Source organism: Stigmatopora nigra, chromosome 18 (assembly GCF_051989575.1).
Source record: "Stigmatopora nigra isolate UIUO_SnigA chromosome 18, RoL_Snig_1.1, whole genome shotgun sequence".
Taxonomy (NCBI): Eukaryota; Metazoa; Chordata; class Actinopteri; order Syngnathiformes; family Syngnathidae; genus Stigmatopora; species Stigmatopora nigra.
Genome location: NC_135525.1, coordinates 10,857,331 through 10,870,185, shown reverse-complemented (window position 1 = coordinate 10,870,185; position 12,855 = coordinate 10,857,331). Strand labels below are relative to the sequence as shown.

Below are 12,855 nucleotides of genomic sequence, written 5' to 3'. Positions count from 1 at the left end.
AAACACCGACAGAAAAACATCCAATAATCAGTGCACAAGATACACCGCTAAAACCGAAAATAACGTCAACCATCCACAACAACGATTCTTTACCAATCCCAAACCCAATTTACTAAAACAAGGAAAACAATAACGCCACCTAGAACCTCTCAAGCGTTCTAGAATTCCATCTACCTCCGAGCAATTTCCGTTTCCACACACGAGAGAGATGCTTACGAGTGCCGCCAGTGTAACTAAATCCAGAGCAGCCGCCGCCGCTCTGTCACGGCCCATCTTTCTTTGAGTTGATGCCCGTAGCCCGCGGCGTTGGAGTACGGCGGCGAGAGGGTTGCCAGCGCGGCTCGCTATTGACAGTGCACATGCATCATCTCGCTGGACCTTTAGCGGGTCACTTAACATTATTTCCTAGCGAGATGCGCCAACCTTCTGATGTACGTCGACCACGAAAAAGCATATTAAGAGCAACTGCAGGATGTCTAAATATGACGTCCTTGGATACTATTCGAGTTATCCGGTAAAAAAAAATGACCCACCTGACTAGAAGCCACTCCCATCTGATTTTTTTATTCGTATATAAAGTGCACTAGATTGGTTCATTTACATTTAAAAAAAACTGAAGCTACTCTGTAAACAAATGTGATTGCACCTAAATGTCTATATATAGAATGACTATAATAAAGTAGTACTTAGTATCAAAGTATCACAATTATAACGGCTTCCCCGAATATAAGACGATGTTTTTTTTCATTGAAATACGACTGATAAAGTATGGATGGTTTTACTAATACAGTTTTCAAATGGATAATAGTCAAAATATTCTATTTTTTGATACAACATGATGACAAAAAGGCTATTTTTATGCATTTTTTCAGTTAGTCTCATTTATTGCCAAAAATTAAGCTAAATTAGAAGACTTTTTAGTTTCCAATCCTGACAAACTTGACTAGGCGCCACTCCCATTCGATTTTTTTGACTAAATATGAGGCCGATATAAGCTAATAGCCACAAAAAGACAAAGGAATTAGACTAAAACTCCCATTTACCAGTTTTTTGTTCTATTAAAATCAAGCTGAGACGAACTATTTTGACCCTAAGTACAGTATAGCAGTTACATTTATAAATATATACATTATATTTAGATATTAGTCCTTTTGACACTTGTATAGTTGTAATACTTAATAAATATACACTATGATAATTGTACTTGTAGTTCTGTATAGGCGCAAAAAGATGTATTATTGGGGGTGATTCTACTTCACTATTTTTGGTACTACATAATATTTTTTATGAACTCCTTCAGTGTCATTAACTCAATACTTAAAAAATACATTTTAAAAATCACCAAGCCCAGATTTTGATTAAAAAATATATAACAGGGTTTTGTTAAAAAGTAACAGGCTGGTCTGACCAAGTTTTAATTAAATAATCTTGCCATCAGCCAATGAGTTACTATTTAAAAAAAAAAATACTAAAAAGTTTTGTCAAAAATAACGGGCCTGACTTTTGAACTGTATCAGGTAGAAATGCCTGGTAGATGTTTTGAGTATTCTTTCGAGACGCTACTCTTCTTCTCTTTTTTGGTCTTTGATGTTAGCTACATTAGTGACAGGAGAGTAATCAAAGGCGGGCGCCATTAATGCCCCTTCGGCCATTTCCTGTGTCCTCGCCGTAAAGGCCCCCGGGGCACGGTTACGCTTCCACCGAGAGAGTACACGACGGGGATCATAGCTAATGGATTCTCCTAATTTCCTCCGGATTTGGACATGAAAGGGAGCAAAAAAAAAAAATCAAGATGACGATGATGGTAAATGGATTTGTTAATAGTGCGTCATTAGCGTCAAAAGAAGCTTTCTGTTAATAACCAGGGAGTCTCATATGTTTATTTCCGCAAAGTAGTCCATGCCGGCGCGGGGAAAGCTCAAATTGGGATGAAGGTAAAAAGGGTGCAGATTTTTTGGGAGTAGTTTCATCTTTGTGCCTTCTGTTCTGGTATGAATAGTTCATTACGCTATGGAGGCAAAGGGTGAAAAAGGAGGGGAAAAAACTGCTTAATATGACTTGATGTTTTTGCTGACTTCTAGAAAATTAACTTGAATTTGGATTGGTAAAATCTTGTAGTTTAATGTATATGTTGTGTATGTGTATGTGTATACAAGTGTATACAAGTGTATACAAGTGTATGCAAGTGTATACAAGTGTATACAAGTGTATACAAGTGTATACAAGTGTATACAAGTGTATACAAGTGTATACAAGTGTATACAAGTGTATACAAGTGTATACAAGTGTATACATGTGTATGTATAGGTACACATGTATATACATGTGTATGTATGTGTATACATGTATATAAATGTGTATACACGTGTATACAAGTGTATACACGTGTATACAAGTGTATACACGTGTATACAAGTGTATACACGTGTATACAAGTGTATACACGTGTATACAAGTGTATACACGTGTATACAAGTGTATACACGTGTATACAAGTGTATACACGTGTATACAAGTGTATACACGTGTATACAAGTGTATACACGTGTATACAAGTGTATACACATGTATACAAGTGTATACACGGGTCTACAAGTGTATATAAGAGTATATATGTGGTATATAAGTGTATATATGTGGTATATAAGTGTAGATATGTGGTATATGTGTATATATGTGTATATATGTGTATATATGTGTATATGTGTGTATATGTGTGTATATGTGTGTATACATGTGTATATGTGTGTATATGTGTGTATGTGTGTGTATGTATGGATGTGTGTATATGTGTGTATATGTGTATATATGTGTATATGTGTATATATGTTGTATATATGTTGTATGTATGTGTGTATTTATGTGTATGTATGTGTGTATGTGTATATGTGTGTATATGTGTGTATACATGTGTATACATGTGTATACATGTGTATACATGTGTATACATGTGTATACATGTGTATACATGTGTATACATGTGTATACATGTGTATACATGTGTATACGTATGTGTATATGTATGTGTATATCTATGTGTATATGTATATATGTGTGTATGTGTATCCCTATCAAAAACTCCATCATTCCAGTTTACCACTAGAATAACTTTATTTCTACGACATCCTGCGACCTCTGAACGTCTGAGTCTTAGGAAGAAAACAAACAAATCACACAAATCTATACTGACTGACCAATGATCGCAGTTTATCTATCGAACGGTCATCAACTCAAAGGTGAATGCCCTCAACTCTTGCCTATTTTTTTGTGTATTCTTTCACATTTCGACTCCAAAGCTCATATTTGTATAAGCGGACAAATATGATCCCGCACGCCGAGTTAACCGACATCACATCGCGGGGAGAAAAACATTAAAAAAAGAGAATGCCCCAACTTGCCGCCTGCTTAATCCTCGCCATTTTGCCAAGCGGCTTTTTCGCTTTTTTTCCACCGCAGGCCGAACAATGCTAAAGTGACTTTTTCCATTTTTTTTTGCCAACAACAAATCATAATCCTTTGGTGAGCCTCAACATATGGTCTTTTCTTGATCTTTTCTTTATCCGATGACATTAATAAGCAGACAAACCGCAGGGTTATTCTATAGGAAGACTATAAACTGCGTTTTTTTGTAATTTGGACATTTTTAGATGGTGTTTTATAGCCGTACTAGTTAAAATGCAAAAAAATGAATGATAAAGTAGCAAAAGCAAAGTATAACAATGGTAATTTTTGGGTAAAGTTTTCTGAAAACGAGTAAACAGTCGATTATTATGACCCTCGCATCTAATTGGACGATAATGCCGTCCAATAGGAGCCATAGATACGATTGTAGTAGAATATTTTTGGTAGTGACTTGTTGGTTCCGCAGTTAAACCGGATTGAACAGGTATTAACGTCAAACCCAGCCAATTAGTTAAATAAATGAGTATTCTATACGTTTGTTAATGTAAATATTTTTGGGTGATTAATATGTACGACTGTTTTATTAAATAAATTGAACATAAATGGCAATTGTTAGTGGAAACGTATATGTATAACCTACTGGGATACAAAGTATTGAGATATATTTATTTATACGATGTGACATTTTTATTCGTTACCATGTTTACTGGATGCACAAAAACTTGTTTTCTGAGAAAAATCAATAGTAATAAGAAAGGATCGATCTATGTGGCATTTTATGGATGGTCATATTTTCAGGCGGACTTTATTCTATTTAATAAAAAAAAACAAGAACAAAGATACATTAAACTAACAATATTAACAACAGTCTATGTAGTGATTTTTTCTCAAAAGTATAGTCTACAAAAAAACAACATAATAGACTAAATAAAGTAGAATTTGGCTATTTTTCACGGCCAAACTATGAAAAAAGTTCGAGTTATACTCAAGAAAAAACAGTTTTTTTCTGAAAACTATAGCCGAAAAAAACGACTTAATAGACTAAAGTTGAATTTGGCTATTTTTCACGACCAAACTATGAAAAAAGTGCGACTTATACTCCAGAAAATAATGTTTTTTTCTGAAAACTATAGCCAAAAAAACAACTTAATAGACTAAAGTTGCACTTAGCTATTAACCACGGCCAAACTACGAAAAAAGTGCGACTTATACTCCGGAAAATGTGGTCTGGGTTCATTTTTTTAGCGAAAACTTCAAGTTTGAGGCATCAGGGACTCTCTCAAAGAACCAAAATGTAGCCAGAAAATAACGTGGGCATGCCCTCATGCGATTTGTGATGTAAGACGGCCATTCAAGTCGAGACTGGTTTCGTGGGTGGCCTTTGAAAATGTCCTCATCTGAAAGCCGGTTGCATCACTTGTTTTGTCTGCGCAACCTTTTATTCTTTCCGCGGGAAAAAGAAGAAGAAGCCGACGCAAATAGAGCGCTCTACTTCAATCCAGTCCGCGGTGGTGCCGAACAGATGCTGTTGACACTTCGGGGAGAGTCGAATTAGGCCGAGTGTCCAGATGCTAAGAGGTGTGCCTAGATGTGTTAAAACACCCCCAAAAAAGCGCCTTAAGATATCCAATTAAAGCTGACAATTACGGTTATTCACCGCCAAGACCAAACAAGCTCCTTGCTAATGATTCACCCCCATAAAAGCTACTTTTTTTTGTTCTTTAACATGCTTTTAAATGAATAAAAACATGGAATTTTTCATTCGACAAATTGTTAGGCAAAGTTTTGAGGTGGAAACAAGGGTTATCGGTACGTTTTGGAGTGTTTAATTAATATTTTTAGTTAGCATAAGTGTACACAATCATTATTTTGAAGGGAAGATAAAAACAAAGACATTTTAAATCATATTCATTAATGCAAGAAGTATTATAGCGATAAAGGATAAAATCATGGGAATTTAGTTTCTGCAAAAACGCCATTAGGATTCAACGGTATAGTATTTACGAATGTAGTACTACAACATCTCTTTTACGTGTACTGGTACATCACAAAAAAATTCAAAGTCAAACTACTTAATATACAAGTAGTAAAACTAAAATAAATGATTCCAAAATCCCTTCCAGCATGCTTAAAAGCCCAAAAACCAAAATTCTGTTTTTTAATCATATTATTATTATCACAATTATAATTATTATATAGTGCACAATCAGCCACTATTGTTTTTTATGTTTTTAAATCAAATCTACTAATGCGAGAAATATTATAGCAATTAAGGATAAATTCACAGGAATTCATTTCCTTCAAAAACGTTATTAGCATTCACCAAAAATGTCCAAACATAGTACTACAGTTTCTCTTATACATGTACATACTACTACACCCCAAATAAATTCCAAGTCAAACTACTTATCATCCACAACAAATTCAACTAAAACAACCAATCCAAAACCGCTTCCATCTTTCTTAAAAGCCCCAAAAACCAAAATTCCGTTTTTATTCATATTATTATAATTACAATTATCATTATTATATAGTACACAATAAGCCACTATTGTCTTTTGTGTTTTTAAATCATATTCACTAATGCGAAAAATATTATAGCAATTAAGGATAAATTCACAGGAATTAATTTCCTTCAAAAACGTTATTAGCATTCACCAAAAATGTCCAAACATAGTACTACAGTATCTCTTATACATGTACTAGTACACCCCAAAAAAATTCCAAGTCAAACTACTTATCATCCACAACAAATTAAACTAAAACAACCAATCCAAAACCGCTTCCACCCTTCTTAAAAGCCCCCAAAAACCAAATCTCCCGTTTTTTCCCACCCTCAAGCTCTTCTTTACACGTTCGTCAATAGATTATCGACCCCAACCAACGAACCAACCATCCCCCCTCCAACAACAATGACTCACAATCCCTGATCCGGCCCAATTATGGATCTGTCCAAAGGGGGGGAGGTCCAACCATTGAGAAGGTTGGCATTGATTCGGATGAGAGCGAGCCTAGCGTCTGATTGACACGTGGTACAATTAAGTGGGAGCAGGAAGAAGCTAAAGACCATCATTACGTCAATCATCGATCGTCACTCCGCCTTCTTTCGTCAATCATCCGCACTCATCGTCTAATGGGCTTTGTGAGCTCCCACACCACCCCCCCCCCTGGCTGTAAATATATCAATCATTTTTTCCTGAAATAACATCTGCACAAAGCCGTTAAAGAAATATCTAAAAACCTTCGAGACAGTTTTACAAGTCCAATTTTGAGGATAATGCAAGTTATTTTTCTATCTCGTTTTTTTTTAATGGTGGTAATCAGTCTTCATATTCTGAGAAAAATCGAAAAAGAGGATTGGAGGGTTTTGACAAAGACGATAATTTTGGATTTGAAGTATTTTGTTGTATGTGAACTCTTAATGGGGCTTTAAAATATGCAAATAACATCTGTGTTTTAATTGAAAATAATATTTTTCTCAATTGGTGCCTTTATTATTGATTGCAATTCCGCTAAATAAGCGATAATAAACTTTAAAAACACATAAGGCATACGTAAAAGTTTTGCTCAAAGTGAATATATATATAAGAAAATATTAACAGTTGACAATTAAGTTTTCGTCTACTAAGGGTGACTGAAAATCCGGATTAGAGCGGAAATTGGTAAAACCAGATCAAAAACCATATTTAAAAGTTATTATATCAAAAAATGTATTTAAAAGTTATATCAAAAAACTTAATTAACAGTTGTTATGTCAAGAAATGTACTTAAAAGAAAAATATTCCCATACTTAAGTTGGTATATAGCATGGTCAATTTGAAATGATTACATTTTCTTATAAAATACAGGAAAAACTTACATGTTTGCTTCTGGCAACCAGTGCCACAAATAAATGGCTATTACATAAGAACATTACCAAATAGTAGCTCGATTTTTGCGCCAGCTCCAAAAGTTCGGAAATGCTCTTTCAAGCGTTCAAAGGTTGTACTTTAGGTAAATATTCCTGGGTTATTTGAGACCCAACTGGTTAAAAAACCTTATAGTACACAAGAAAAGTACTCTTGGTTATGTTTGGACACTGCAAAATATGTTTTTTAGAGTTTGAGGCCCTCAAAAACACTGTCTGATCACATCATGGGAAAATTAGCAAAATATAAAATGTCATTAGAAGGGTTACTAAACATTGGCATTTGTGTGGGAAAACCACAACGCAGACGCCATGTCATGGGGTGGAGTCATTCCTGACCTCATCAGCCAGACAGCAAAACCTCTACCAAAAACACTCCTAATTTCAACCATATAAAGTCATCTATTTCCACTTTGTACCATTTTTAGCTCATGACTAAAAACACACAGGTCACAAAAACAACAACCACTCAATGCACTCAAATCTGGCCTGGACCAACAAACCAACCACCAAACAAACAGTTTATGCAACATACAGTTCATTTTTTTCTTGAATTTCATTCAAAGACATCAAAACCAATTATATTTAGCATTCTATCTGTTAATCTTTCCTCAATTTTGATATAAATAACCATATAGTCCACATCGTCTTGCATTATTTCATCTTTATCACCTTGCAGTTTCGTCTATGTCCACTCTGATCTCCGAATAAAGCTGACTCAGCCATTTTTTTCGCACTTCTACTCGAGTGGAGCCTTTGGCTTCCATTTGCGGCTTCTCTTCGGGTTCAAATTCCAGGCACCGCAAAGCAATAATCCCCGGATTTGGACTCTGCGCCGCTTTCCCGAGGAATCCTCTCACCTCGTACCTTTCTCATCTCCCAACCCCGTCAAGTATGATTTCAATTTTTTATTTATTTTTTGAACCACACCCGTTTAAGTACCACACGACCACAGTGGTAATTCCAAGGGTCTGAAAATAGCCTATGGAACGCAAGATTAAGATCCTTCTAGCAAAACACCAGGCTTTTTTTGGGATGCCATTAACCCGCATTTAAATTATAATCATCATAACAAAAGCCGGGTGACGTTTAAATCCCTTAAATTGAGCAGGGATTAGGAACAAAGATGGCTTCTCCCGGGATGCCTTATCGTCTAATTGCGACAAAGTGAATTCTTCAAAGTTTTAAAATGTGTGTGTGTGCTTTATTTATCTTAATAATTTTAATCATCGGGTTGCACAAGTGCAATTTGGCGGAAATGTGAACAATAAGGACGTCCATGATTGATTAGGTTATTGGAACTGATTTTTTAAAGACTAGAATTGGGAAAAAAATAGTTTTTAGGGTGTATTTTTTGTTGTTTTTATTTTTTTGTGTAAAGTTTTGAAGTTTTAACTCCTTGAATGTTTAGATTAGATTAGAATTTAATTTTAGCCTATATTTGGGACTTTTTTTGGTTGCAGAAGGTAAATAGTATCAAACAAAGACACAGAAGACATTGTAGAACTAGTTAAAAAATATAAATGTTTCAATGAGAGTTTTGCAAATTAATTTTGGGGCAAAACTAATTAGGGATGTCCCCAATTTTTTTAAATCACGTAATTTTTGGAAGATAGCAATCAGGTGAAAAAGATTGACTATTTAAAAGTTTTTTTTCAATTCTACGGGCTAAAAAGCAACAGAATAAAACTACAGTACAAAAATACCATTAAAAAGTATCTTTTTCTTACTATGTAAATTTTTTTGACGTTTGTAATCGGATGAAAAAAGATCGGAATAAGATAAAATATCTAAAAAACAACAAAAAAAACACTCAAATCAGGAAAAAAGTTACATTTTGTAATAAATCAATGACCAATGGATGCACAGATTCTTAAAATAAATAAACAAATACATCAGAATACCCGGACTCGAACTTGAGTACAAAAAATAAGTTATCCGAACAACTCTCGCAAATAAAAAATGAACTTCATCTCAATTTTCCCCCAAAACGAAAGCACCAACGAACTAATCGAGAACGCCGATTAATCCACGATAAATAAAAATGTGAAACCCCAGCAAATACGGTACGATTAGCGTTATGAGCTACCAGGCTAGTGGAGGGCTTTCAACTCCGACTGGGCGCTAAGCCAATAAGTCCACTTATTATATGGTATTAGTGCTAAAAAGCAGCTGTTAAATTGTCCATCACGGGCAGATTGCGAGATCATTTCTTTCAGCGGCCGTTTCATTGACTTTACGAGTCCATCCGAGCCAATCGTGGCGGAAGCTCTTTAAAAAAGGAGAGAAAACTACTCACTTTTTTTTTGCCAAAATGTTCATCATCTTAATTCTGCCTCGTCTGGGAGTTTTTATAGAAACACGTACTTAAAGAGAGCAAGCGGAATCGAGCTTTTTTTTTGATATGACAGCAAAATAGGGCAAAAATGTCTGATGGCGAGCAAGTATTAAGTGTATGGAATTCTTGCTATGGATCCAAAATGGTGGTTTTTGAGATAAAAATGTTTGAATGCAAACGAGTATTAAGTGTATAGATCAAAAAATGGCGATTATGAGATGCTGTTTTTTTTTGGGAAGATGCTTTAGGGGAAAGTTTGTCTTTATTAGGGTAAACATTTTAAATTTAAGCTTTTTTGTTTGGGCCGTGTTTAATGATTTTTTTGGTTATTGTTTTTGTGTAAAATATCGGCTTAAAAAATGGCATTTCACACTTTTTGGTTCTAATGGCTTTTTTTAACTGGTAAGACTGAACACTAATTAGTGATGGCAAAAATATTTACGTTTTTCTGTAAAAAATAATAAATTAAGGGATTTTTTGAGAGTAATATTCAATATTTTTGGCATTGCGACAAAATGGCCTTTTACATTCACACTTATTGTCAATAGACTCTTTTTTTAACCTAAATGGTAAAACCAAACCTAATATTTAGTCATTGCAAAAATTTGACCCATTTTTGGTTTTCTGCAAAAAATATATAATAACCTCTAATAGTCTAGTCTGCTTTGAAAGAAACTATGGCAACAATAAGTACTATATAACTGCATAAAACTAGCGCAAAAACATCGACCATGGACTATAAAACGCTTTTTGACCAAAAAATCAAATCAACATCAATAAAAAAATAGAATTTTCCTACTTCATGGGCTTGAAGAGAGCCTGTCCGTAGTTTTGAAAGGTCATGATGAGTTTCAGCTGTGTGCCTCCAGATTTCATCGCTGTTGTGTCAAAACCAAAAAAACAACAAAAAACAACAATCAATAACCTGTTCATATCATGTCAAATAATTTCATTTTTCTCAATTTAGCTTGTTAGAACATCCCCAAATTTGAAGTGACAGTCGTGAAACGTTTCTCGTTATCCTTTAATGGCGTTTCAATGAAGGATTTCAATGGAAACTCATGTTTTTATATGATTTTGCCAAAACAGGTGAGGAGAATTGGACTGCCTTAACTCGGTTAAGCCGCATATCATCATGCAAAGCGTTTGCTAAAAAGCTTTAAGCTGCAAAAAAATTAAACAAGGCATACTAAACCTATTAAGTAGGATAAGAATACCTCTGAATTAGGTTTGCCTGATGTTTTTTATTCATTCATAAAGCAGAAAAAAGCATGCTCACGTGCAAAAAAATGGCTGCCTCCAGCGTCCAGTTGAACTTTCATATTTTTATGAACTTCCCAAAAAAAATTAATACAAAAAATATAAAATAAATTCCCCCCGAAAAACAATATCTACAATGTCGTGAATCTGCGATATTTGAGGGATTACTGTACTTTTACAATGACAATAAATGCATTCAATTCAAAGAACAAAATAGTCATCAAAAAATACATGATATAGATATTAACTTTTACACTAGTGAAATAAATTTTGGCAGAAAACTGAAAATATCCAACAAAATAGTCTTTAAAAATGACTCATTGGCTGTCATTGATAGCAATAGAAGTTTTGACCCATTAAAAACAAATTATATTACATTATATTTTAAAAATAATTTGGCAGATTTTTGGGGGGTTTTCTCCGGGTACTCCGATTTCCTCCCACATTCAAAAAACATGCAAATTAAGCTGATTGGACACACCAAATTACCCCTAAATATGAATATGAGCATGATTGGTCATTTGTCTCACAGTCCCCTGTGATTGGCTAGCCACCAAAACAGGCTCCAGCACCCCTTGCAACCTTACTGAGGACAAAACAGTTAAAAAAATGAAATGAGAATTTTTTTAATGACTCTTGTGACATAAAAACTGACACTTTAACTCTTATTTTTTACAATTTTGGCTCTTTCTGTCCAACTTATCGAATTAAAACCTTGTGATTGGTTCTCAAGTCAGTCCAAAAAATATATATTTTAGGTCAGCCTTTAAAAAAATGTTTCAAAAAATTCATACTACTTAAAAAAATCAGCCAATAGGAGAAGCTTTGCAGTCTTTTCCGCCACTGTCGCTAACGAAAAAAAGTACTTGTTGGCGTGTATACATAATACACGCAAAGGCAAGGCATGCTATCCTTAAGTTGAGATAATAACACGCTGCTCTTGGCTTGTGTTGCTGTTTTGCCCCGGGCTTGTGTCACAGCTCTATAATTACTGAGTCACCATATATTTAAGTGGAAAGCATGTATGTGTGTGTGAATGTGCCTTCCTCAATCCTGTAGGAAAGCAAAGGGGGCGGGGCATATCACGCAACGCCAAATCCCAAATTAGAGCTGAGAATGAAGAAAATACTTGGTGGAATCTAGTAATGACAAAAAAATGGCAGGTAAATTGTGAGAATTTTTTCTCAGAGGTGTTTTTAGCGACCCTAAGGTAATGAGGAATTGGGATTTGGGAAGTGGAGTAAGCCAAAGAGGAAGAAAATACCCCCAAAAAACGGGAAAAAGATGGCGTTTGGCTTTTTTGGAAAGCGCCATTTTTGTTGATTGACATTTGACTGGAGGTTAAAGAGCATTTTGTGGTTGGCAGATACTGAAATGCGGGTCTATTTTGTCGTTATGGGGGTGTTTCAGTGTCTTCCTAATGTTAAATTGACTGTCATTTTTTGGTGTAATGTTGCTCCGCCCATTTTAACAACAAAGACGCCACAACTCACCCACGCTGGTGATTCTCTGGTTAACCAGATCCTTGAGCAAGGCATCAATGACGGGATTATGTCTGGAATAGAGCTCGTAACGATTAATTCCGATATGGAAGCGGAGCCAGTTTGGGTACGAGTCGGCCGTCAGCTCTCCGGCCGGGCTCAATTCCTCTGGGTTGCCTTCGGCGTTCCTGTGCAAAAAAAAGAGGAAAAAATGGCCGTTATTTTCCTGACAGGTGACTTAAGACCACCAGGGGGTGATGGAGCCTATCCCAACCGACAGTAAACAGTTGGAATTGGTTGCCAGGCAATAGCAAATCAGAATGAATAAATAAATAGAAATCTGGCAATTGACATGGTGGTTCAATTCTCCCATCTAGGTGCCCTTGAGCAAGGCACTCGACCCAAAATTGAACCATAAAAAATTGTTACACTTTTTTGTCGCTAATTTTCAGGATTTCTGTCAACCA

The 12,855-nt window shown here is 35.2% G+C and overlaps 1 protein-coding gene across 1 annotated transcript in view; it reads right to left on the bottom strand.

The window, feature by feature from the left end:
• Positions 1-12,855, bottom strand: part of fam20cb (FAM20C golgi associated secretory pathway kinase b) — a 44,923-nt gene that overhangs the window by 28,796 nt on the left and 3,272 nt on the right. The window contains exons 3-4 of the mRNA XM_077738298.1: positions 12,401-12,576; positions 10,447-10,525 (exon numbers count right to left, since the gene is read on the bottom strand). Of these exons, the coding sequence (XP_077594424.1) occupies positions 10,447-10,525; positions 12,401-12,576 (255 nt within the window). The remainder of the gene's footprint in view (positions 1-10,446; positions 10,526-12,400; positions 12,577-12,855) is intronic.